General features: G+C 37.2%; 1 protein-coding gene across 17 annotated transcripts in view; it reads right to left on the bottom strand.

Moving 5' to 3' along the window:
• Nucleotides 1-27,023, bottom strand: part of GULP1 (GULP PTB domain containing engulfment adaptor 1) — a 112,860-nt gene that overhangs the window by 35,491 nt on the left and 50,346 nt on the right. For 10 of the 17 annotated variants that reach the window (XM_087882086.1, XM_087882100.1, XM_087882088.1 and 7 more), the window contains exon 4: nt 11,503-11,564. In XM_087882086.1, coding sequence (XP_087738212.1) covers nt 11,503-11,564 — 62 coding nt within the window. Of the gene's footprint in view, nt 1-11,497; nt 11,565-27,023 lie in introns of all 17 variants that reach the window. The other 7 variants (XM_087882102.1, XM_087882094.1, XM_087882098.1 and 4 more) reach the window with 1 other exon arrangement.

The raw sequence follows: 27,023 nt of genomic DNA, 5'->3' as shown, positions 1-27,023 counted from the left end.
GTTTGATGCTCTGTAGTTACCGAGAAAATTCTCAAAAACATCCTTGAATGCTTTCCAGGTGATTTTCTCTGGCCTCACTAACAGATCTTCGAACCACTTATCATTGATGATGTATCTGATCTGTGGACCAACAAAAATGCTTTCCTTAATCTTGGCATCAGTTATTCTTGGAAACATCTGTCTCAAATAATGAAAATTTTCATCTTCCTGATTCATTGCTTCCACAAAATTTTTCATCAATATAAGTTTTATGTGACATGGATGCAAAAATATCTTTGTTTGGACAACAATTGCTTCATATGCTATCCAGCTGCCCCATGTATGTATGTAACAAAAGTATTTGCTATTTCTGAGCTGCATTCCAAGCAGCAGAGCCATTACTTTTAAATTGCTACAGATATTCCAGTCGTACTTGGTATACCAGATGTGCTTCATATGTTTCTTTCATGTGTGAAGCATAGCCAATAGGTACTGACGGGTGTAAATTGCAAAAACAGCTTGCAGAAAGTTTTCTAGAAAATGGTACATGATAGGTTAAATTATTATTTATGATTAGCAGCCAAAAAACAGTAAGATATACTCAAAAAGTATTTAGGAAGCAACATCTTTGTTGTTCAGTGATCTGCTCAAGGACTTTGCCCAATATCAACAGCAAGCACATCAACCTGTAGTTTCCTAGGTGCTGCTTCTTCAGATTTTGGAAAATAGGAACAACAATAGTCTTCTACTTGACCTATTTTCTGGAATTCTCAATGAATACAGAGAATGGTTCTGCAATTACTTCTACTTTCATACCATAGAGTGTAGTTCTTGTGGCCTTGGAGAATTAAACTCATTTAGATTAGCTAAAAATTTCTTCATTTGCTCCTTGCCAATCTCAAGCTTCAGTTCACTCTCCCTCCCCCCCCAATGGCCAAATGAAGGCTAACAAAGAGTTTGTTCACCTTCTGAAAGAAAACAGATGGAAAATAGAAATTGAAAAGTTCTGCCAGACTACAAGCTCTCTTCTTTTTCTTTGGTTTCTGACATACTTAAATACTTTTTCTTGTTATTTTTGCTAGCCTAACCTTATACTGCACTTATCTGGAGGGGGTGGGAATGGGGGGCACTGTGCTATGGTGGTTCACCTCCTTCCTCTCTAACCGTACACAGTCTGTGTTGACGGGGGGGCAAAGGTCGACCTCGAGGTTCCTCACTTGTGGGGTGCTGCAAGGGTCAGTCTTCTCGCTCCTGTTTAACATTTATGTGAAGCCGCTGAGTGAGATCATCCATGGCTTTGGGGTGAAGTGTCAACTGTATGGCGATGACACGCAGTTGTACATTTCAACCCCAGGCCACCCCAATGATGCCCTTGACGTGATGTCCCGCTGCCTGGAGGCCATGTGGATCTGGATGGGGAGGAATAGGCTCAGACTCAACCCCTCCATGACTGAGTGGCTGTGGCTCCCGACGGCCCGATATAGCCAGCTAACACCATCACTGGCTATTGGGGATGAGATCTTACTCCCCTCAGAGAGGGCTTGCAACTTGCGCGTCCTCCTGGACTCATGGCTGTCTTTGGAAGATCATATGACGGCCGTGGCCAGGGGGGCTTTCTATCAGGTTCGCCTGATCTCCCAGTTGCAGCCCTTTCTGGATCGGGATGCCCTGCGCACAGTCACTCACGCTCTTGTCACTTCCTGGCTGGACTATTGTAATGCTTTCTATATGGGGCTCCCTTTGAGGAGCACCCGGAGGCTCCAGCTGGTCCAGAATGCGGCCGTGCGAGTAATAATGGGGGCGTCTCGTCACTCCCATATAACACCCTTCTTGTGCGAGCTGCACTGGCTCCCGGTGGTCTTCCGGGTGTGCTTCAAGGTGTTGGTTACCACCTTTAAAGTGCTCCATGGCTTAGGACCTACAGGACCGCATTCTGCCACCAATTGCCTCCCACCGACCAATACGCTCTCACAGAGAGGGCCTCCTCAGGGTGCCGTCGGCCAAACAATGTAGGCTGGAGACCCCCAGGGGGAGAGCCTTTTCTGTGGAGGCCCCGGCCCTATGGAACGAACTGCCCCCGGACATACGAAGGATCCCCGACCTCTGCGCCTTCCATCGTGCTTTGAAGACCCTATTATTCCAGCAAGCTGGTCTGATGGGATAAAGGTTTTTAAATTAGGTTTTGATAGGGGTTTTAAAATGATTTTAGTTGGGTGTTTTAAATTTGGCCAATGATTGAATTATTTTACTAAGTTTTTAAATTCTTGTTGTATATTGTTTTTACCATGGCTGTTTACCGCCTGAGTCCTTCGGGAGAAGGGTGGTATATAAATATAATAAACGAAAAAAACTACCTCACATTAAAACTGCAATTTTTGCAAACTACTCTGTAAGAATTTCTAGCAGGAGCAAAAATCACTGACACATCTAAACAGTGTCATTTACTTAGGTAAGTTCTAAGGTATCACTGCTCAGGTAGACTGAATTGCTATTAAAGTTAGAAGGGATTTTAATAATTAGATATGGATTTTCTTTCCCTTGTACAATGTACAGGAATCTTGTTTTTCTTCCAACTTTAGGAAAAGAACAACAAAAGGCTCCATTTTATATAAAAAAATAAATCACTGAAAACATAATCTTGTAAACATGCACTCAGAAATTTGACTCAGTTATATCTATGTAAGACAATGTAATCTTTCAGTAATCTGTTGATCTCTTAGGGTTCTTTTGTAAAATGAAAAGGAAATCATAGTAGTAGTAGTAGTAGGATGGTCTAGTGATAATAGAAAAAAAACAATGGTTTGTGTATTGTCTTTCTACTAGTGGTGGGTTGCTCCCGGTTTGGTCCGGTTCCATAGAACTGGTAGTAAAACCGGCGGGAGGCTCTGCCCACCCGCCACGATGTCATCATGGGTGATCTGCACATGCACAGAAGCTTCTGCGCATGCGCAGAAGCGCACATGCTCCTGCTGCAAACCGGTAGTAAAGGTAAGTGGAACCCATCCCTGCTTCCTACGGTATATAAGCAGTCATGCCATGGAGGAAAAACTGTTTTATGATAATGTCTTATGTACGAATTCAGCACTGAGTGGACTTAAAAATGTGTTCCATTATTCTAAAAAACATATTCATGAAGAGCCCCAAACATCTGTTGAGGTGAGCTCTTTCAGCAAGTCCGTTCTGATATATTTATGCACATTAACATTGAAAAGCAAGACATGCACTCTCTTTCACACATACATAAACTGTGGGTAACACAGGGCTACTGAGAAACTTAAGAGGGGGAAAAATGAAACCATCCATAATTAAAACTATTATCTTGAAAAGGCACTGGGCTTGCATCAATATTTTATATTGAATCTTCAAAAGCACTCTAATAATATCATAGAACCTACATAAGACATATTTCATGATGTGTCACGTACATAAATCTGCTTTTTCAACTGATATGCTTCCAGTGAGCAAAGGGAATCATTGAAGCTAAAGAACACATGAAGAGAAAATATCCTGATTAAATATGATTTCAGCTTCAGGAATGATTCATGCATAGCAATAATTTAAAGCGTTATATGTGATAGGATCACCAGAGCCATGATATAACTTCTAGGAAATTGATGGTTATTAGTTTGGCTAAAATGAGAATACAACCAGGCTCAAAAGATGACAAAGCAGTACTAAAGTTTTCAGGAAACAGTAGCTATATATATTTATGAAGCTGTTGATATAATTTTTTTATCTGTCAAATATAAACAAGCTCCAACAATATGCATCACTAGTATTATACAACTTAATTTTAAAATGTCATTTACATATTAAAGATTAGTTGGATTTATTTCAGAAATATCTCTCATGGGAGTTGTTGAGAAATGTAAAACCATTCTGAACAATGAACAAGCATTTAGGTAATGATCGTAATACATTTTGAGCTCATCCCTCTCAACCCAACTGAGAAAAGGACATGAACATCAGAATCAGAAATAGATTGTCTAACACTGTGATGGTGAACCTATGGCAGGTGTGCCACAGTTGGCACACGGAGCCATATCTGTGGGCATGCAAGCATTTCCCTAGGTCAGCTCCAGCACGAATGCATGCACCGGCCAGCTGATTTTCGGGCCTTCTGGGCCCACCAGAGGTCGGGAAACAGGCCGTTTCCAGCCTCCGGAGGGCCTCCGGGGAAATGGGAAAGGCAATTTTCACCCTCCCCAGGCTCCAAGAAACCCTCTGGAGCCTGAAAAGGGTGAAAAACAGACCTACTGGGCCCACCAGTAATCTTTTTGCCGTCGCGTGCCAAAAGCGGGGGGTCGTATGCGCATGCGTGGGGGGGCAGGGCACGGGTGGGATTGAATTATGGGTGTTGGCACGCACACATGTGACCCCACCGCACTCCCCCTGCTTTTGGCACACAATGGCAAAACGGTTAGCCATCACTGGTCTAACATAATACCCCCCCCCCCCGAGAACAATTACTGAAAAATCATTTCTGAACATAGTAGAGTTCGGAGAAACAATGGTGTTAATTTTAACAGAATAACAGAAGAGAATAACAGAGTTGGAAGAGATCTTGCAGGTCTTCTAGTCCAACTCCCTGCTTAGGCAGGAAACCCAATACCATTTCAGACAAATGGTTGTCCAATCTCTTCTTAAAAACTTCCACTGTTGAAGCATTCTAACTTCTGGAGGTAGGTCATTCCACTGATTAATTGTTCTGTCAAGAAATTTCTCTTTAGTTCTAGGTTGCTTCTCTCCTTGATATAGTTTCTATCCATTGCTTCTTGTCGTGCTTCAGGTGCTTTAAAATCTGCTATTTTTGTATTCTTCAATTCCTGATTCAATTCCATTCTTTGGAGAGCTGCTTTTTAAACTTTGTTTCATCTGGGAACATTACCATGCTTGAAACACATGAATGGTAGTACAATTGATTTTGAATTAAGATTTCCAATTAGCTCCTTGCTGAACTTTTAAGAAGTAATGATTTTACAGCTTGATTTTATAACACAGAATGTGGCATAGAACAGTGAACATCCTTTATTTTGTGCCAGACTACTGCAGAATATGGATGAAACACACTTTGGATATAAAGAGAAAACAAGTTTCTACCTTCTTCTGAACTTCAGCATTCACTTCTTCCATTCCCAGAACTTTGGTGGTGGGATTGCGGGATGGAACCTGCTTTTCTAAGTTAACTACTATGTCGTAACTATATGGATTATTTTATAAAGTTATTAATCCAAGAGATGCAAATAGCAATTGAGTGTTTCAGAAAATCTGGACATAAAAAAACTAAATGAGGTCCTTGTTAAAACAGAATAATGACCATAAGAACTGAATCCATATGGCTGCAGTACTATAATGATTTTTCTTGAATCCTTTCTGTGTCAGTAACTACCACCAAAATAGAGACAAAGGAACAGGAACAAAAAATGAGATAGGTTTCTATTTACTTTAATCATGAGTTCCAATCCAAAAATTGTCAGGCTATGACTAGCATTTTATTATTTGTGCCAAAATGAGCAAAGCCAATGCACAAAGCAACAAAAGTTTTGTCATGCTTATTGCTGATTTGCATAAAGTCCCTGTGATGGGGAAGGGAGTAAGCACTTGGATTAGTAATTGACCATTCTCTTTATACGTGCTGTCCAAATCAAAACCTGTGGGGCAAAAGAGAAAAGCATGGACACAGGTCTTTCAGGTACCAACTGAAGAACAAAGAAGGCCATCCAGAAATATTGAGGATGCATAGAAGAGGTATACTCCCTTTAATTTGTGAGTGCAAAGTTTACTCGTCATTTTTGAGAATACTATGGGTGCTGCCTGAGCAGGGTGGCTGCTGTGCTCAAAAGAGTAAGATACCCATGACAGACATCACTAGACTACACAGGTACCCTGGTTTGGGAACCTCCAAGGTTGCTATTCCCAGAAGGGAAGGGCAGAAAAATATGAAAATAGAACCAATCAAATGGCTAGCATACCTCACCACTATAAAAATAGCTCATATGGCAGGAGGAGTTTGTTGAAGGGAGTCTCTGTACATCGCTCCATTAGATAAAGCTTGAGCACCCACCTGTTTAAATTGGTATATTAAAAATAGAATTATGATTACAGTGCATCAGCTGAGTCCTGAAGCACTTCAGGACTTCATAGGGTGGGGATGGTCCGGACCTCAGGAGGTAACTGGTTCCAGAGAGCTGGGGCCGCCACAGAGAAGGCCCTCCCCCGTGGGCCCACCAGCTGGCATTGTTTAGCTGACGGGACCCAGAGGAGACCTTACCAGTCGCTGGGAGCTATGCAGCAGAAGGCGGTCTCGAAGATAACCTGGCCCTGAGCCATGTAGGGCTTTAAAGGTAATAACCAACACCTTGAATTGTGACCGGAGACCAATAGAGAGCCAGTGCAGCTCGCGGAGAATGTGGGTGTAATGTGGGTGTACCTAGGTGCACCCACGACAGTTCGCGCGGCTATTCTATTTGAACCAAGCTCCAGATTCAGGAATGAGTCAAATAATCAGATTTATTTGGGGCTATATTGTCTAATATCAGAATCTTGGATCTGGTCTTCGAAGTGAGTTAGACCACCTCTGAACAGCTCTAAATACACATCAAGGGTTCTCTAGCTAGGTGATGATACCTCAGGTAGTTGCAACAAATTTATGGGTAAAAATCTAATCAAGTTTATGCAGGTAAAATTCTTTCTCACCTTCCTTGCATTTGCCCACAACAGGTTTGTGCAAACAAAGTAGAGAGGAAAGCAGCAAAAAAAAAAAAAAAAAAAAAAAAAAAAAAAAGTTGAGTTTTGAAACATGGATGTAGCCATACATTGACCATTTATCATGAACAGCTTTTTCATTATCATTATCTCATTCTGTCTCTCTTTCTCTCTCTTTCCATGAGGGGGCATAAAAATCTATTTATCATTTTAGGAAGGTTGTTATATTGCCAGGTTCAAGAAGCCCTGCTGTATGTATAAAGCTACTATGTCATTAAAAACAATGATATATTAGTTTTTGTGAAGCAAAATAGCAGCCAAACACACTATTGATTTTAATGAGAGAGAGAAGCAGATGTTTAATGGTATTTAATTGACCAGCTTGTGGCTTAAAGTTACAGCCAATGTAACAAAGTTAAAAAATATTTTCCTGTACTGCAGTTACCTATCTGATTCACCATAGCACATTTGGTTTTAGTGAATTTCAGCCAATTTAAGCCATCTAAACATCACTCTTAATTACTGTATTGTGGAGGAATAGACAATAACTCCTAAATATAGGGAATGTTGTTTTATAAACATCTTTTATTTTTTTAATTGATATGAGTGAATAAAATTCTGGGCTATTATAAAATATCATAAAATATTTCCTATAACAAAATTCACTTTTAATCCTGTCTAATAAATCAAAAGAAATTAAACAGTCTACAAAGACAGCCTTTGAATAACTAAAAATACCAAAAAGTATGAAATATAAATTCAGAATTCACAAGGTAGGTTTAAACCAAGGGTGAAATGCTCCCGCTCCCTGGAGGCGGGTGGTTCGGAGAACCGGTAGCAAAAATCCCTGCCCCCCCCCCATGCCCAGCTGAGCCGCACAATCAACAGAAGCTAAAATTATTATTATAAAATTAAATTATTTTTAAAAGCAATTTTTCTACAACCTCTTCAGCTGAAAAAATGCTTTTAAAAGTAAAAAAAATAAGTATTTTATGTAGCAATGCATTCAAATACTTACTTCTATCTATTATGTTTGAAATGGTACAGTTGCGCAATGAATAAGTTTTATGAAGCTTCAAAATTAATTAAGCTTCATGACTACATTTTACTTTTGGCAGCAAAATATCCAATGAATGTTCATTGTACATTAACATTGTTCTTACCATCCAATCTCCTTTTCATTATAGTATACTGTGCTTATGTCTGCCAAAATAATTGCAGCTTTATTTCTAAGTGCTTTCCAAGTACCAGATGTTGTTTGCCTGCAACCAATTTTCTATAAAAAGTCTATACAGACTTGCATTCTTTTCAAAAAAAAAAAAAACCCAAGATTGTTAGCATAATAGGTTGATTAAATCAGAAGCTAACCAACTATTTTGGGGCTCAATATAAATTTATAATATGTACTTCCCAGAAACAGATCATGATTACATATGCACTTTCATAAATTATAAATGTTAGCTTTGTCTTTAATTTGGACACTGTAGTTCTGTATTTCTGAAGTTATACCTAAGGTTCCTATGATCCTAAATTTACAGTGCTTTATCCTATCATTTATTATTCTCTCCTGAACAAACATAGTGAACTTGAGGATTGATAGTTTTAAAAAGGCATGTTACACATGAAATCAATTTCTCTGCTTTATGAACTTAAAATTCTGAGTTTAATTATCTTGGATCTGGAGAAGTGTTGCATCCAGTGTCTGATCCAGTACCCCATAGTAAAATAGTTGCTTATTTTGCTGTAATACTATTTCTGATTGATTTCAGTGAACTTTAAAAATGAAGATAAAGGTGAAATATTGTCATATTTCCCCCTCATATCCTTAAGAAGGATTTTTTTTTTAAAAAAGAATTTTACTTACTCATACATTACCTGTAAGGATACAGATATAAAATTTTACTTAGACCTGATGCGCAGACAGAAGAAAGAAAAAGCCATATAAATAGAATGGATGAAACTGTTTTTAGAAAAACAGTTATAGCAAAACAATGTGAAGAATTGTGAACTAAATCTGTAAAACATATAAGTTATAACCTAAAGGAATATTGGTACAAATGTTCTACAGATTTTTGCAACTCTATAAATATTTAAGATAATAACAAATGTTGGAGGTGCCATGAAAGAGAAGGAACGTTTTATCACACATGGAAAGGTAAATATAGTACAAGGCAGAATATTTTGGAATTAAAATTTGAAATGAAACCATAACTTTTCTTACTAGGTATAGTCTCAGAAAAAATAAACAAGAAACAAGAAAATTTAACAAGACATTGCATGCACTCATACATTCAAGTTTATGGTCACTCACTTGATCAACAGCCACACTCAAATCAATTTTGTATTAAAAAAGTCAAATATTTGTATCAATATCAATAAATAAAAGTCAATAATCTATATCAATAAATTATAATTAATATTGATACAATATTTCTTTCCCTTTTCTTTATTTCCAAAACTCCAGGTTATCTAAACAACACAATATTAATACTGTACAAATATTTTATTGAAATAATGGAATATTGGAAGAGTTCTGTGAATTCTTGCGATTTCAAGCTCGTTAGCTGATCCTATATCTGTGGTTAGCTATCAGTTTCCAGATCTACAGTATGTGCAGATGGGTTCTATTGATATTAATCATGATATTCATGATATGAATATTCATGATATGTGCACAACAGAAAATACAGTCAACGAGATTTTTTTTCTTAATCTTCAAACAGGTAGTATTCCAGTGCCAACATATTTTATTTACTGTCGTGCACATTTTTATTTATTGCAGTACCATTTCCAACATAATCAGCTAAAGGTCTATAAAGATTTTATATACATGACATTTTCCTATCCAAGCATAGCATATAAGGAGGAAGAGACTGGAAATGAATTTTTAAAAGCTGGCTTTTAAAGACACTCTCCCTGCTGTAATGGAGAAAGTTAATTTCTCAATGCAAACAGAAGACTGCACTTTCTTCCAGCTACCAAATAGTTTTGAAAGTTTTCGTTCTGTATACTAATAGACTCTTTGATGGTCAATTGAAGCTTACTTGTTCCTCAACATTTTGATTATGAGGTTTATTTCTATGCTTCAAACAGCAACAAAAAAGGAAGTTGAAGTTCTGTCTCCACTCTGATAATTCTGATCAATAGCTTTTTCCTATTAATAGTAAGAAAACTATACTATTGATTGTATAGAAAGAACTACAGTGGAAAGGTCGGTAATTAAATTCTCTCCTGTCCAATGACTTTGAGCAGGGTAATTATTTATATACTGTGAAAGAGCAAACTATTGCTCATTCTGCCATCTGGATAGGCAATAGGAAGCACTGGGTCAAAGGAGGACTAGTAATTCTTACAAAAGAGTAGACACATGAATCCATCAAATGCATATTCAAGGGAATAAAATTCACAAGGGAAGAAGAAACAACAATATGATACCCTTATCAGCGGAGGCAATGATGGCAAATTAGAAACATATGTCTATTATAAAAGCATCCACACCAACCAAGTGCTCACTACCAAAGTAACAACCCAAATTCCCACAAGAGAAGCTCTGCAAGAACATTATTTAGGTGAGTATAAACACACTGCAGTAACCCTGAACATCAGAAAAATAATCATCTATATATCTTCCAACAAAATGGATACATTTCACACCTCTTTATTAAAAGTGCCTGGCCATTAACACACTACTGCACAACCAACCCAAGCTGTTAAAAGGATAATATTGCCATACATCAAAAACATCTCAGAAAGCACCAACAGACTATTATAACTGCATATCATTAATATAGCACACATACCAACAAAGCCCTGAAAAACATCTTAAGTGAACCAAAAGACCCAGTAGCCTAGAACAAAAAACAAGAATCATCTACAATCTACAGTATAAAGACTTTGACAACCACTATGTAGGACAGACTGGCAGAAATTAGCAGAGCGCATCCATGAACAAGAGATGATGAAAACACTTTAATTTCATGACACATGGACAGACTTAACCATAGTTTCAACTGAGAAACTGTGAGCAACCTAGACTAAGCCACTCAGACCAAACCATTCAGATGGCACTTGGACAAATTTACCCTCAAATGGCCACATAGGGATAAACAACATCTACATACCATTCAAAAGAGACAGTCAAAAAGCTAATAAGGAAACTAAGACACCATTACATCTCCTCACCAGCAATGAACACCCAGATAAGCAGAGAGTAACACCAATATTAATATTAGATTAATAATCAAACAGTAAACAATACCCCAATTAAGGGACTACCAACTCAGACAAACAATTAAACAGTAAACAACAGCAAATTCTCTGGGCTGTTCAGGGAACTACCCAGACCATTCCCACCAAAACAGATAGGGCAAGCCACTTGTATATAAACAGAGTAAATCCTACTCTCTTCTAGCACTGATGGTGTTGCCTAGTTGGGTAATGAAATGTCTGCAAGAAAACAACCAAACTCAGAAAGCACAAAGGACTCCATATCTTACAAAAGAAAATAAAAAATATCTTAATATTATGAATGGATAGTTCCTGGTCCTAGAAATAAATGTGGCCCTCAGCCTAATTTCAAAAGGCCTCTGCAATACCACTTCAAACTCTGATAAGAGCTACCTCAACCTCTCCCAGATTCTTTTATTGTTTAAAGGGGGGGGGGATATCACTTACACTTTGTTTCTCTTCTTTTACCATATGAACCCAACAAATAACCCCCTGAAAGAATGAAGTCTTTAGTAATTACAACAACGATTTGATTTAGACAATTGCTAGCTATCAAGTTAGTAGAAACAAGTTAGCAGACACACACCTCACCTTTGCATTGTAAGGAATATAGTGCTTTGATAAAGCTTCTGGAGTGTGCATCCATGTCTTATCTGCAAAAGGAAAAAATACACGAAATTAAGACTTAGTTACTAGACATGCACACAAGGAAAACACATACAATAGGTATTTGCATCTATATATACCAAAGCACAAAATATACCTATTACGTATTATATACCTATAAACACCTACCCTCACAGAAAGTTCCCAGATATTTCCAAAGACTCTTCAGTCTTCAATCTCTGTCTGTGCGTCACAATATCTAATTCCTGAAATGAGTATTCAATTGCTTGATACTTATTTAAAAGAGGTTAGTAGTGGTTGTTAAGCAAAGGTCATGCCCAAGCTCTGGAGACTTTATATACTTTTCTATATAAAGGTATATATATCAACCTTTCATTTCCTGTATCCAACTAATACTCTTTGGATCCTAACTGATAGGTTAGATAAGAAAGAATTTGTTACTATGAGAAAGAAAGGAGGTAGATGGGGTTTATTGCTACTCCATATGTCCAGTATCACTGATTGACTCTCGTCCTTGTCCAATCAGAATTCTGTCGAATGCTTACTGGCTTCTTATGACCAAGAAAGACAAAAATTTCTAAACAACAGACTTCTGGTTGGCGCCGCGGGGATACAGATGGGGAATTAGTGGGCTCTTCGGAGCCCTGCGAAAACCCCGTCTGCCAAGCCCCCACTGGTAGGTCCTTGGACCTATCCTGTCCTGTAGGGACAGGGGGATAGAGTGGGACCCCTCGGATGGCCGAGAGGAACGGGCAGGTTCCTTGGGGCCGGAGGTTTACCCTCTGCGCCGGCGGTGGAGCGGAGGCCATGGCGGCTGCCCTGAGACCGCGGCAACTGGGATATAAGAATGTGCAGGAGGAGAGGTGGAGAAGCGGAGAGCGGAGCCGGGAGTTTGGATGCCGGATGAGTGGACATTGCCCCAGGCAGAACTGCCCACAAACGCTAATTTACAATTACTTTGCCCCAGCCTTGATAGTGGCTGAGAACTATTGGGGCACAAAGACTAAAGACCCATTGGTGGATAGCGTGAATTGCTGACTTCTTGGAGATGTTTGATTACAGATCTGGATATATTTTTTCTTTTCTTTTTGGTGGATAAATGAGATTGGACTGTGTCTGGGAGAGAGGAAGGAGAAGAGGAAATAACTATGCCTTTAAAAGCAAAGAAAAAGACAAACAGAGACGGACAAAATGGTTGCCAGCTAAAGTGAAAGTGTAAATTCCACTTGTTATTTGAAAAGAGAAACTTTGTTGCTTGTTATTTAAACTTGACTATTTTGAGGAAAAGATATAGAGAACTTGATTTAGGATATATAATCTGTACACTGGAGGATTCATTGAAGAATAGAAAGAAGAAATTAAATGAAACAATGATAATTGAACTAATAAATGTGGCAACAAAAGAAGGGTGTGGCAATAGAAGAAGGACATGATGATACCATATATGGAATTGCTTCAGAACTAATTTGTCATAACTTTGATGACATTTAAATGGAAAAGATACATATCTGGATAGACTGGAGAAAGGAATTATGGAATATATCATGTAACATGACAACAAAATATCATACTTTGATTTAAATGAATGTAATAGTTTCTGGGTGACTGTATAATGTTAGGAGATACCTTTTTTTCCCCTTCTCTATGCTCTCTCTCTATTTCTTTCTTTTTGTATCTTTCTCTTTGTTTTTTCCCCCTCTCTATTTTCTTTTTTAACCCATTTGACTTCTTTCCTTATAGTTCTACTCTCTTCCCTTTTCTTTTTCTTTTTTTAGTATTGTTTTCTTTTTCTTTTTTTCTTTTTTTATTGTAACTATTATTATTATTGCTATTGCTCTCTCTTTTTTATTACTATTATTTTTATATAAATATATAAACAATTTGATTAAGAAATAAGAGCATAAATGATTGAAGAAAAATATGATTTTGGATATTCTAATGCTTTTTTAAATTTTGTATTCTCAACAAGCATTATTTACAGATAACATTTACAATAACATGGAAGAAAATGTTTTCTTTTCAAGGCATTGGATGCTAAAATAATTATTTATAGAGTTAATAATCATAAAAAATTGATCTTAAAGTGCTTTAAAATGTTTTTTATTGAAAATAAGAAACAAGCATGGAATGGGAGAAAACTTAGGAGAGAATAGGAGATAGAATATTTATTGAAATATATTTCTATCTTAAATTGGTAAGAGACATGGAGGAGAATAGATTGGAAAACAATATTGGTAACACACTTTGAAATAATTTGGAGCTAAACAACTGAATAAGAGATAAATGCTACGAATTAGTTTAAATAAATGAATTTAGGAGTGGAGGAACGCATGACTCTGGAGATCAGTGAAAGTAAAGCTGTGACCCAGTTTTACAAATAAGGTAGGAGTGGAGGAAAGCATCATACTGGAGAAGAGTTAAAGTAAACTGGGAACCAGTTAAAAATAAAAATAAGAGTTAGGAGTGGAGGAAAGCATATGCTGGAAACAGTTAAAGCAAAGCTGTGAACCAGCCAAAAATAAAAAGTTAGGAGTGGAGGAGATTATACCTGGGGATCAATTGAAATAAAGTTGTGAAGCAGTTAAAAATAGGGGTAGGAGTGGAGGAAAGCATTGCTGGAAGGCAACTACTTGAGTTGTGAACCAGTTCTCTAATAGATTTAGGAGGAGTTAAGGAGAAGGTTGGTGTGCAGTTAAAATAATACTGTGAACCAGCCAAAATAATTAAGGTAAGGAGTGGAGGAAAGCATTGCTGGAAAGCAGCAGATTAGGATGCGAACCAGCTAAAAAATAAATTTAGGAGGAAGTGGAAGAGATTTTATTGGAAAATAGGAGCTAAATTGTAAACCAGTCTAAATAAATAGAGATAGGCGTACTGGAAAATACAGCTGGGAAATAGACATTTAAACTATGAATTAGCTAAAAATTAGACTCAATAGAATATGAGAATAAATTTGAAATAAACAAAATAAAGTATTGTGGAAGTAACAAACTATAGAAGGAAATGTTGATTGTTTATGAAATGACTTTAAGAGAGGAGGAAAATACTTTTTGTCAAGATTATGGATATTAGATGTCATTTAAGTGAAGTAAAATATAGATTTGTGGTAATGGGTTTTAGGACTGAAGAATATATATGAAATATTGATTATTAAAATGATAAAGATTTAGAATGGTATTTATTGTCTAGAATTTTGGGCGTAATAGTAGAATGATAAATGTTTAGAATAAGATTTCTTTTCTTTTTTCTTTTTTCTTTTTAAGATGTAAATGGACAAAATTTGGAACAAAATTGATTGAGGGAATTTGAATAATTGTACTTACTTTATGACAGACCAAACCCTTGCTCTAAAAAGATGTATTTTATGTTTTATCTTTTAAAAATAATAAAAAATTTTGGAAATTTTTTTTTTCTAAACAACAGATTATACTCAGTTGTGTCCAACCACTAACACACAGTACATGTACTTGGGTAACAAATAGTTCTAACTAGTCCTGCAATTTGTTTATTGTGTGATGCAGCTTTTAAAAATAGAAATAGAAAATAGAAATCATCTCTGAAAAAATATCATTATGATAGCTTTTACCACCGAGAGTGCATCCTAGTTCTCCCTGATATTTTAAACTGACAAAGAATTCAGCTCAAAAACAGAAAAGGCAATTTCAATAGCAGCTAGAGAGTCATTTGAATGCCACTTTAAGCTATACAGATACAATCCAGTGAAAATAAATCTCAGTTTTAAAATAAATCTTTCAAAGACAGGCAGTCATATTTATTATGGCTGCATTATTTCATTCAAGCATTTTCTTTTTTTTTTAATTTTAAATATTTTATTAGTTTTAAAAGTAAAACAATGAACATTGCTCAACGTCTTTGGTTTCTAACATTTGCATCTAAATCAGGTTAATAAGTAATCTATTCCTTGATCTATATACAAATTTACATATCTCCTATTTCATTATATATCAAGTATGCAGTATTTTACTTCCTAAACAACTACGCATGTATTTAATAAACCTATATTACATTCACAAATTCAATATACATTGATATATTGATATACATTGATATATACATTTCCAGACATTCGTTATCCTTTGTTTTTGGCATTCTTCCTCTTATCTAACCAATTATAAAATTTATTCCAGACTTCATAGTATGTTGATTCACTTTTGTCTTTGAGTTCTAAAGTGAGTCTGTCCATCTCTGCACAGCTGTAAATTTTGTGTATTACTTCTTCTTCTGAGGGTATTTCTTTACATTTCCATTTTTGAGCAAATGCTAGTCTTGCCGCGGTAAATATATGCAATATTAAATAGGTTACATTATTGTCATATTTGCCATCTGTCATGCCCAGGAAGAAAAATTCTGTCTTAACTTCTATTTTAAACATTCATTCAAGCATTTTCATGAATAAATTATTTAAATATGAATTGATGTTATGTGAACAATTAACATTAAATTAAAAAAGAACATGAGATCTCATTGCCTGCCCTTAATACAGAAAAATTTGTAGATTTAATCTTCTCTTGATTTCTAATAGAATACATTCCTACTCTAACACTAAATCTTCTAGTGTGGCATAGCTGTAACTTATAAAATCTCTCTAGAAAATCTGTAATGTCAGGAAGGTTAGCAGTCAGTATAAATGATGGATGACTGCATCTTGGAGAGCCAAGTCTAAATTATTGGCTTCCTAGTTTATTTATTCCTTTATTCCTTGTTAACCACTCAAAGCATATGTTTGAGATGTGTGGCCATGTAAATTGAATAAATGAATAAATAATACAAAACATATTGTCCAAGAATTAGCAGAACCAAGGCAATCAGGACATGAAATGAAATATTTATGAGTGTGATCCAATCAGTTTTATTTTTTTTGTAATTATTCTGATTTTTATAATTTTGCATACATACAAGTCTTCAAATAGATTTAAACCAATTTGAATATAGAAATTCAGTTTAGTTTTGCTAGCCTACTTTGATTTAGACAAATGAAACCCAATATTGATCAATGAAAGAACATGGTGATCTTTCAGATTTCACCAGGACATTGCCGCAATGAAAAAAATGATATCAGGGCAGCCGTCAATGCTGGCTGACTATTATTGGACATTGCAACAAGAGCACAAACAAAAATCAGTAGCAAAACACTTTTAGCCCTGTTAAAGCCATGCCCCATGTCAGAACCTTTACGTGATTAAATATATTATAGTCATTAAAAAGTAAATTTAATATTTCTCAAGATTTCTATGTGATACACCCAGGAAGAAAAACTTTTGAAAAAAATCATGGTCCAGTGTTATTTTCTAATACCGTTGCAATGGTTCCAAAATCGTGATATGATATATCTGGAAAATTATATTTTGATTTTTTTTCTTGTGCTAAATCCAGATCTAAATGTGTTTTATCTTTTCCTATGGTAAAAGATAAATATCATTTGTCTGTCTGTCTTATTTACAATAAGAATCTAATGCATAAAATTGGTCACACACAGTTTGAAAGTAGTTTAGAGCTTCCAGCAGCAACCTGAATAAATATTCCGGATTATAAATAATTTCTGCATCAAAATTGCAGAAAGTTGCATTCCAAAGTGCCAGTATGTCACTCCATCTCCCCACCTTGGTAAGTAGTGACTTTGACAAATAGATTAGATAAAAAGTTCTCTTTTCTCAACACGTTGACCAGAACAGGAAACTGAGCCATTGTAATAATTAATTAAATAAATAAATATTTGAACTTTTGTACAGATAGCCCTCACTTAATGACCACAAGTAGGACTGGCAGCTCTATCCCTCAGTAATGTGGTCACTAAGCAAAACATTGTGTGACTGTAATGCATTTACAACTTCACTTCTGCTGCCTTCGTAAAGGAAGCTATCAGGTGACCATGACTTGCCATTTTACTGGTAAGGTAAAAAACAACTAAACATTTCCATTTGCAAAAAGTGGAAAGCATTCAACTTCCTAGTCCTAAAGGTGCTTTTTCAGGAGGCAACTGGACTTTCTTGTTTTTTTATTTGAAGATGTTTCGCTTCTCATCCAAGAAGCTTCTTCAGCTCTGACTGGATGGTGGGGAATGGAAAGATTTATATTTCTTGTAGACAGCTGGTCATTTGCATCCTTTTAGAGGGTCTTTGAAGCATTTGGAAGTTTATCCGTTATTGTCAGGGTCACCTGAGTAGTGGTAATGGTTCCTGAAGTCTGCAATTTTTTTCTCTGGAAATCCGTTCATATTCTCACACCATGCATACGAAGGGTTTTTATCCCAAATTGGATAATTAAAAGTCTTTATGTCTAGATGACTGAGAATCTCTACATTCAACTTGCTACTGGCTATTCTAAGCCTAAAGCATAGTGAAAATCTCTTCAAGAACATCAAATTTCCTTAATGGTTTATTATTCAATTTTTTTCTAGTTTACTAATAATTTTAAAGCACTGAGACATATGGTAGCCACAGCATTTTTCCGTAACAAGTATTTTAATGACACTATCAGCAAAGAAGTACAACTTCACAAATTTTGGGGATTCAATGTATGCATGGGCAACTTCACCAATTATAAACAATTTGCAGGGAAGTGCTTTCAGTGGGTATTTCCCGCAATACATTCACCTTAGAGAGACCCGTGATCATCCTTTTGCCAAGGCTCTAAAAGCCTTATCTTCCATGTGCAGATATCTGCTTCTTTTACAGAAGGCTTGCTTTTGTAAATGGATTTATGTGGTAGCTTATTAAAATGACAAAATGTTGTTAATTTAAGCACTGGCAACTGCTTATTGGATTCCTTGCTCATCTGGTTGTTTAGTGCTAAAGTCGGATTTTTAAAGAAATCTGTATGTGTAACAAACTCTCACAGACTCAAAAGCTTCCACTGGCAAAATTAAATATGGGATGATGGACGAATTCATACGTAAAAATACCTACTGATGAGATCCAAATTAATTCCTTCTCTTTGCCGATACATGAATTAGTCATGCAAATTATCTTCTATGCAGAATGTGAAGGATATTATATATAAAATACCTAGCAAACTTTTGAGATTTCAAAATCTCTGGATCAAGCAGAGCCTTCAGTAGCTACACAAAGCATTTGGGATTAGACAGTTTAGAAACAAAATAGGTAAAATATAAGGTAAGATAAAGTAAAGTAAGGTAAGGTAGGTTAGGTTAGGTAGAGCTGCATCCCATTGATCTCTCAAATAACTTAGCATCACATTGTCCAAAATAATGATATCCTTCCTTGGAAAGTCTCTTTATGACATTGAAGGTGATAACGAGAGTCAGACAAAATAAACAGGTCACAAGAGAGAAAACTGCCTTACTATCTTTCACAATGTGCATCACATTCAGCCAAATTCTCAATCTTGAATTATCTCTGTTTCAAAAGATTTGTGGGTTTTCCACAGCCATGTTGGATCTACTGCAAATGTTCCTAAATGTTCCAAAAATATCCCATGCAGCAAAACAGTGGCTGAGTTCACACCTAATACCAAGTCTTTTTGACCAGAGTTGGTGGAATGAGTCACAATGATTTGCATATTACACTAAATTATAACAGCTGGTTCATTAGAACAATATGGGAGACACAAAGAAACCATACTACAGTATGATATATGAATCCCAGTACTGTCTTATCTCAGGAAGCCGACCATCTTTCCAAGTCTTCATCTTTCCACAGATATAAAAACTGGCAAGGTAAAGGATAGGTGGGAGGGAGTCAGAAAAGAATAGTATCAAAATGTTGCCAACAACCTTAATTATATTTCACATATAGCATTTGGACTCTTCCATCAATTCGGTTTTTATAAAAATAGTCAGTACAATTGTGTACCAACTCCTTCAGCTTGTCTCCTCCAACAAGATCAAACAATATTTAGGACTTTCCTTTAAACAGACTGCTATTCAGTGCCACTGGTACGTCCTTTCATGACTGAATGATCAGAAGGGCATGGATAAAAAGGGACTCCCTTTTCACAAATGATAGTTAAATAAATTTCAGGACAGAGAATATTTCAGTGCTACTGTTATCATAGGAAGGCTCACCACTCTAGAGAAAGTCCACCAGAGAGCATTGAACAGTTTTCCCTAAGAAGAAGCAGGACTATCAGCACAGAAAATTGTTGTAAACAAATTTGTTTAAAAATATTTTTATTTCCTAGTGACTTTTACGTTTATCTTCTTTCCTTTGTATTTCAACTTGTTTTCCTTTTGGATTGCTGTTTTAATCCCAATTACTCTGTACACTATCTCCAATAGCCTATAGGCTTTAGTAAATAAATAAGTTAATTACTCTTGAATAGGCTTTTTATCTTCATTTCTAGACTTATCCCCTGGGAAGAGAAGTGTTCTTTTAAAAATTTAAATTCCAGGGCCCCAAAGTGATACATCAAGTACATTAAAAAAAAAAGTTTTGGTCTATACTTCTGAAAATTTTATTACCAGTCTATACAAACACAACTATATTCCATATTTTCTATTGAAGATATCCTATATAATTCCTTACTCCTTATATTAAATTGTAGTCACTGTCCCCTATTTTCACAAGTTTCTATAATTCACAGTCATTGTGCTATGGATCTTTTCAAATTTGTATCATTTAAAGTTGGAGATTATTATAGGAGTTGATTTTTTCCCCAGTTAGTTCTGACCTTGCATGGGATTGCAATTTTTTCAGGCTATGCCAGTCTCTAACAGGTCAATACATCAAGTTATATTTAATGTCACTGCATACAACTCCTACATTATAAAATCCAATATGAGTGCAAAGGTACCCTCCTTTTTGGGGAAGATTGTCTTATAGCCTCCAACATCCTGCTAAGCCCAAAAGCATTATTAAGCAATATAAGATAATTTCGTCATGAATGCATATGTCCTTTAGATAATTTAGCAGTTTTGAACTTTCAAAGTGCATCTTCGAATGCCATAAACTTTAAAAATAGCGGTGCAAAATTAACAGCCTAACCAGATAAAGGCAGTCCCTCCTCCCATGGTGTTGCTAAGCAGGCAAGAAGAAATATGAGTGGGCTTCACTCTGGCTCATGGGTTGGGTTGGTTGCTGGATTCCAAGTTCTGTGCATCTTCTAATAAGTCCATGCATGCTGCTTGTTGATATGTTTCCAATTTTTATGGCAAATCCAGCATTTTAAAGATAAAACAAATGCTAGCAATACTAATATTTACAAAGGAGATGAACACCATGGTTGCCCCCGCCCCCTCTCCGGAGACTCAGGGCAGCTTACAATGCGCTAAGCAATAGCCTTCATACTTTTTTATATTTATACAAAGTCAGCTTATTGCCCCCACAAACTGGGTCCTCAATTTACCTACCTTAGAAAGGATGGAAGGCTGAGTCAACCTTGAGCCTGGTGAGATTCGAACTTACAGTAATTGCAGACAGCTGGTGTTAATCACAATGCTATCAGTCTGCTGAGCCACCAGGCCCGTACAGCACCTCAAGATAAGTTGTCTTTTTCCAGCACCTCAAGATATGTTGCTACAACTGCAGTTCCTGCTATTTTAATATCTGTTTAGCAATCGAATAATTAGCATTACTGCTAATTATGAACTGTGGGTTTTTTGTAGGTGTTTTATTTTGGCAGAAGCTATAAAGAAAGCTAACAGATGCTGTTTTCCTCATTATATTTTCTTCAGAAACAACATCATGAAAACCACATGCAAATTATATTAACTGAACAAATAAATGGCAGAATTCACACAATATATAGTCACAAAGCAATGCTAAGAAATGTTGTGTTGAACAGGGTTCCCAACAGGGCAACTTTAGATTCTCTGTTCCATCTGATTTTACTTTTTAAACATTCTTTCCATTCAAAACAATAAACATGGCATACTGTATTTCCAAGAAAATATCTGAAAGCCACCTAGACTCCAGGGGCATTCTTTTTTTTAAAAAAATGCAGTAGAGTAAGCTACATATCTTGTTTGCTTAGAAATATGCCAAATTACCTGCCCCCCCACCAAAGCATAGTGGGCCTGGGGTGGTGGACAATATCTTAGGAAGGGCAGGAAGCAAAGTTATTTATTAGATTTATACTCCACGTTTATTTAGTACAAATCAATTTGCCTTCTACTATATGAGTATTTTATCATTGGACAAGTTCATCAAGGCAGTCATTTTGTTAGAGTGCCGGTCTTTGAGTTATGACTTCCAACCCTCAAAGGCTGGAGATATCTAATTTAGAATATCTAAATCTCCTAGCCATTAGCTCTTAATTTTTGGACTATGGTTTTAATTTTATTTTAAAAAGCAAGCATACCCTTTTCAAGCTATGATTGCAATGTATAGTTTACTCATTAGTTGAAACAATTTATTGATTATTTATTTCACTATTTAATCATAAAATTCAAATCAAAATTGTATTTTCTATTTGAGAGATAAAAGTGAAATGTTTTTACCATCTTCTGTTATTAAAAATCAAGCACTACACCCATAAAAATAAACTCAGTCTGCCTTGGTTGAGAATGCTAAAATACCAGTATATAATTATTTTATTTATTTATTTATTTATTTATTAAGCTTATATGCCGCCCTCTCTCCGGAAAGGACTCAGGGCGGCTCACAGCAATAAAAACAGATAAAATCAATATTAAGTGTTAAAAACCATTAAAACTCCCCTTAAAAGCCCCTTCAGTCCAATCCGGCCTGGCAAAATAACCATGTCTTAAGGTCACGGCGGAAAAAGCGCAGGTCAGGGGCCACCCGGAGCTCCAGGGGAGTTGATTCCATAAGGTAGGTGCGCCCACAGAGAAAGCCCATTCCCTAGGAACAGACGACACTGCCTGACCGACAGCACTCCAAGGAGGCCCTCCCTGTGGGAACGCACTAGGTGATGGGGAGCTTTCGCTGGTCGCAGATAGTCCGTCATGTACCCCGGGCCTAGGCCATGTAGGGCTTTATAGGTGATAACCAGCACCTTAAATCTCACCTGGAGGGCAACTGGTAGCCAATGCAAGTCGCGCAGGAGGGGTGAAACATGAGAGTGTCGGGACACTCCCATCACTACCCGCACGGCCGCATTCTGCACCTGCTGAAGCCTCCGAGTAGTCTTCATGGGTAGCCCCATGTAGAGAGCATTGCAGTAGTCGATCCGGGAGGTCATCACAGTCCAGGTAGGGGCACAATTGGCGCACCAGATGAATCTGTGCAAATGCCCCCCTGGTCACACAACATGATCTTCCAAAGTCAACTGTGAATCCAGGAGGATGCCTAAATTGTGCGCCCTTTCAACAGGGGGCAACACCTCACCCCCTATGACCAATGATGAAATATTCCCTTGGAATCGAGATGCCGGTACCCACAGCCACTCCGTCTTGGTGGGGTTGAGCTGAAGCCTGTTCCTCCCCATACAGAGCAGCACCGCTTCCAGGCACCAGGACATCACATCGAGGGCATCACTGGGCTGGTTCGGGGTGGATATAAAAAGTTGGGTATCATCAGCATACTGATGATACCTCACCCCAAAACCACGGATGATCTCCCCCAGCAGCTTCATATAGATGTTGAACAAAAGGGGAGAGAGGACCGACCCCTGAGGTACCCCACATGTGAGGGACCTCGAGGCTGACCTCTGTCCCCCTGCCAACACTGCTTGTGTACGCCCCGAGAGGTAGGAGGCGAACCACCGAAGAATGGTGCCTCCCACTCCCAACTCCTCAAGGCGCCGCAGTAAGATACCATGGTTGATGGTATAGAAAGCCGCCGAACGGTCTAATAGGACAAGGACAGAGGAATATCCCTTGTCCCGAGCCCTCCAGAGGTCATCCACCAGCGCAACCAATGTCATCTCCGTGCTGTACCCGGGTACGGGTCCAGATATGATGTTTCATCCAGGACCAACAGGAGCTGTGTGCCACCACACTCTCAACAACCTTCGCCATAAAGTGAAGGTTGGAGACAAGACAAAAGTTGTTCAAAGTAGCCGGATCCAGGGTCGGCTTCTTGAGGAGTGGTCTCACCACCGCCTCCTTCAAGGCAGTTGGAAAGTACCCCTCACCCAAAGAAGCCATAATCACTGCCTGGATCCAGCCATGTGTAACCTCCCAAGCCAAATAAACGAGCCAGGAGGGACATGGGCCCAGCACACATGTGGTGGCGCTCAGCTTCCCCATGATCCTGTCCACTTCCTCGGGAGTAACAGGATCAAACTCTTCCCAAATCACTATACCCGTTGTCCCCTCCCCGACCGACCCCGCCCAGTCGGAGTCCAGCCCCTCTCGAATCTGAGCGATCTTATCCTGCAGGTATTTACTAAATTCCTCGGCCTGCCGAGGAAATAAATAAATTATGTCTTATTTCTTAAAATTTGGCATATTTGCCTTGGCTCAATTTTTGATGTCTGTCTGTACTTTTTTGTGCAGTTAACTTTTTGTTTATTATGTACATTTATTTTTTACTCCAAGGCAAATAAATATCTCCTAAAGAAGTTTGGATTTGGTTAATTAGTCCCCTCCCTCTTTACACTTGCTTTTGCAATAAAATGAAATACCAGGATAATATTACTGTAACAACCACCAAATGAATACTGTACCTGGCATAGTGCAGATTTCATTTTGGAATAGGTTAATTGTTCTTTAAATTTTTAATATACAATTTAGAGTTGTAATACAAAACAGTGCCTAAAAAACCATTCTTACTAGAGTTAACTTTTAAAACATTTGGTTGGCTGATAAATAATTTATGACTTAATTTATCTGTTTTCCTTGCTCTCTTCCCATTCTTTTTCTTTTTTTATATTAAATTTATATAGGGCCTAAGGGGAAAAAGATATAGTTAAAACTTTTTAATCTTTGTGCTCTACCTAAAGGAAATCATAATAGGCATGCATTTGAATATTATCATCTTCATTCTAGATATTGAAGAATATACTTTATCATTCCCCCGCTACTATTACCGCCGCCACCACCAAATAACTTCCAAAATAAACCTGCAAGTGAATTTAATCTTATACCAAAGAGAGAACCAATTTCATCTAACAGATAAGATTCTGGAGAAGGAATGTTTTAGTCCTGGCTTAGGTGTGGGTGGCTCAGCGGTTAAGACGCTGGGCTTGTTGGCTGGAAACTGCAGCCCAGGTTCGAGACCTGAGTGCCAGCCATCCTTGCCCCAGTTCCTGCCAATCTAGCAGTTTCAAAGCATACAAATGCAAGTAGATAAATAGGTACTGCTTTAGTGGGAAGGTAACAGTGCTTCATGATGTCATGCTGGCCACGTAACTATGGAAATGTCTTTGGACAGCACTGGCTCAATGGCCTTGAAACAGAGATGAGTACCGCCCCCTATAGGCAGAATGACTTGTGAAGTAAAATCCGCTACTTTTAGATGGCTATACAAATTGAATAAATGAACAACTGGCAGCTGGATAATATGTGCCAGTTATTCTCTCTTGGTCCTAGAACAAAATCAATGGCAAACCACTTCTAAAAATGTTGCCATTAAAACTAACCTTCAAAGAAAGCCCTAACTGATTGACATAATTTCTCCAGGATTGTCTATCATGAGCTGCTTCTTTGAATTCTTGCAAGATTATAGTTATCTTCATAATGCAAAACACATTACACTTACTCTTAAAATGGAAGCAAACACTTTCAATCTACTCTTCACAGCCCCACCAGAGGAATAGAGAAGTGCATAAGCAAAAGGATTACTCCTGCTCATTTCTGACACATTAAGCATGAAACCATTAATTTAGAGCAGCACTAAATCATAATTTGGTGTAACTTGCACAATCCTATTACTTCTCCCCTGCTAGCAGAAGTTGATGGACACTTGCCTGCATTTTCAACTACTGATTACCATAATTCATTATTCCATCTCGGTGAAAAGATTCTGCTTAGTTTAACTGAATTGTGCCTCATCCTGGCTGGTTTCAGTAAATTTCAATGAACTAGGGTTTGATCAATAAAATCAAGATGGCAACCATGAAAAACTTAAACAAGCAGGTAGAACTTTCATTGCACCATCATGGTTGCCTTGTCTTTGTTTGACCATGCCATGTGGACTGCACTGCAGGAAACCACAGTAGGAAATAATGATAGTTTCTACCAAATTGGATATTAATAAATCATTCTGTGTACAAGCAGAAACTAAAGCAATGTTCGTCTTATTACAAACTATTATTTGAGTGTTATAGTTCCTAAAACCTCAAATGAAAAGCTTAAATCAGGACTTTGTCCTAGCACTTTAGCTAAGTCTGATATATAGTATTGTAGGTGGGAGGCTCATTCAAAGTATGGTATTTTGAATACACATTGCCATTTATATCTTTATTTATTTATTGAATTCATATTGCCGCCTATTCACCCATGGCAACTCAAGATGGCTTACAAAATATAAAACCTCATTTAAAACCATAAAACTAATAAAAAGAATCAAATAAATTAATATAATATAATAAAATCATCCCCCATCCCCTGCCCTGGCAACAGCCGATCACACGAGCCATTTAATGGGCTCCATTCTGCTCTGGATTCCCCAGGACCGCTGGCAGAATCAGGTCTTCAGTGCCTTCTGGAAGAGTGTTAGAGTGGGGGCCATTCTAATCTCTGGGGGAAGGATGTTCTCTGGGGGAAAGGTTCTACCAGGTGTATCTTCCTAGGGCAGTGGTTCTCAAGCTGTGGGTCGCAACCCCTTTGGGGGTCGAATGACCCTTTCACAGGAATCGCCTAAGACCATCGGAAAACACATATTTTCTTTTTTTTTTTAATTTTAAAAAACAAACTTTATTGAATTTAAAAAATTTAAAATACAAAATTATACACATTTTTCTCAATCGTAAAATTGCATATACAATACACAACTCCACCAACAAGCTAAATATATGTACCTATGTGTACATATATACATACATATATAAACAGTGATTTATTCCTTATTCTATCTACCTTACGGTGCTTATTTGTTACCTTAGATTTTTCCTAAATTTAGTCTTTACCCTTTTTTCCTTTGATTTACCCACTTATACCATCTATTCCATACTTCAAAATATTTTGAGTCTTCCTTGTCTTTTAATTTTAAGGTTAATTTATCCATTTCTGCACATACGTAAATTTTTTGAATTATCTCCTGGTCTGTTGGCAAACGATCTGTTTTCCATAATTGTGCTAGTACCAATCTTGCCGCCGTAATTATGTGTAATGTTAAGTATTTTATGTCCTGTCTAATGTTCCTTTTGATCATGCCTAATAAGAAGATTTCTGGTTCTAATTCAATTTCTTGGATCTGTTATTTCTACTATCCATGTCTTTATTTCCCTCCAATATTTCTTGACTTCTGGGCAAAGCCACCATGAATGGAAGAAAGTACCCTGAGCTTGCTTACATTTCCAACAAGCCGAATTTACATTCGGGTACATTTTTGCTAACCTCAAAAACATATATTTTCAATGGTTTTAGGAATAATTTTATGGTTGGGGGTCACCACAACATGAGGAACTGTATTAAAGGGTCGCAGCATTAGGAAAGTTGA

This window comes from Pantherophis guttatus, chromosome 1, assembly GCF_059756535.1.
Source record: "Pantherophis guttatus breed Tessera chromosome 1, ASM5975653v1, whole genome shotgun sequence".
In the NCBI taxonomy this organism is placed as follows: domain Eukaryota; kingdom Metazoa; phylum Chordata; class Lepidosauria; order Squamata; family Colubridae; genus Pantherophis; species Pantherophis guttatus.
The sequence above is the reverse complement of the archived record's forward strand: the minus strand, read 5'-3'. Positions and strand labels throughout refer to the sequence as shown.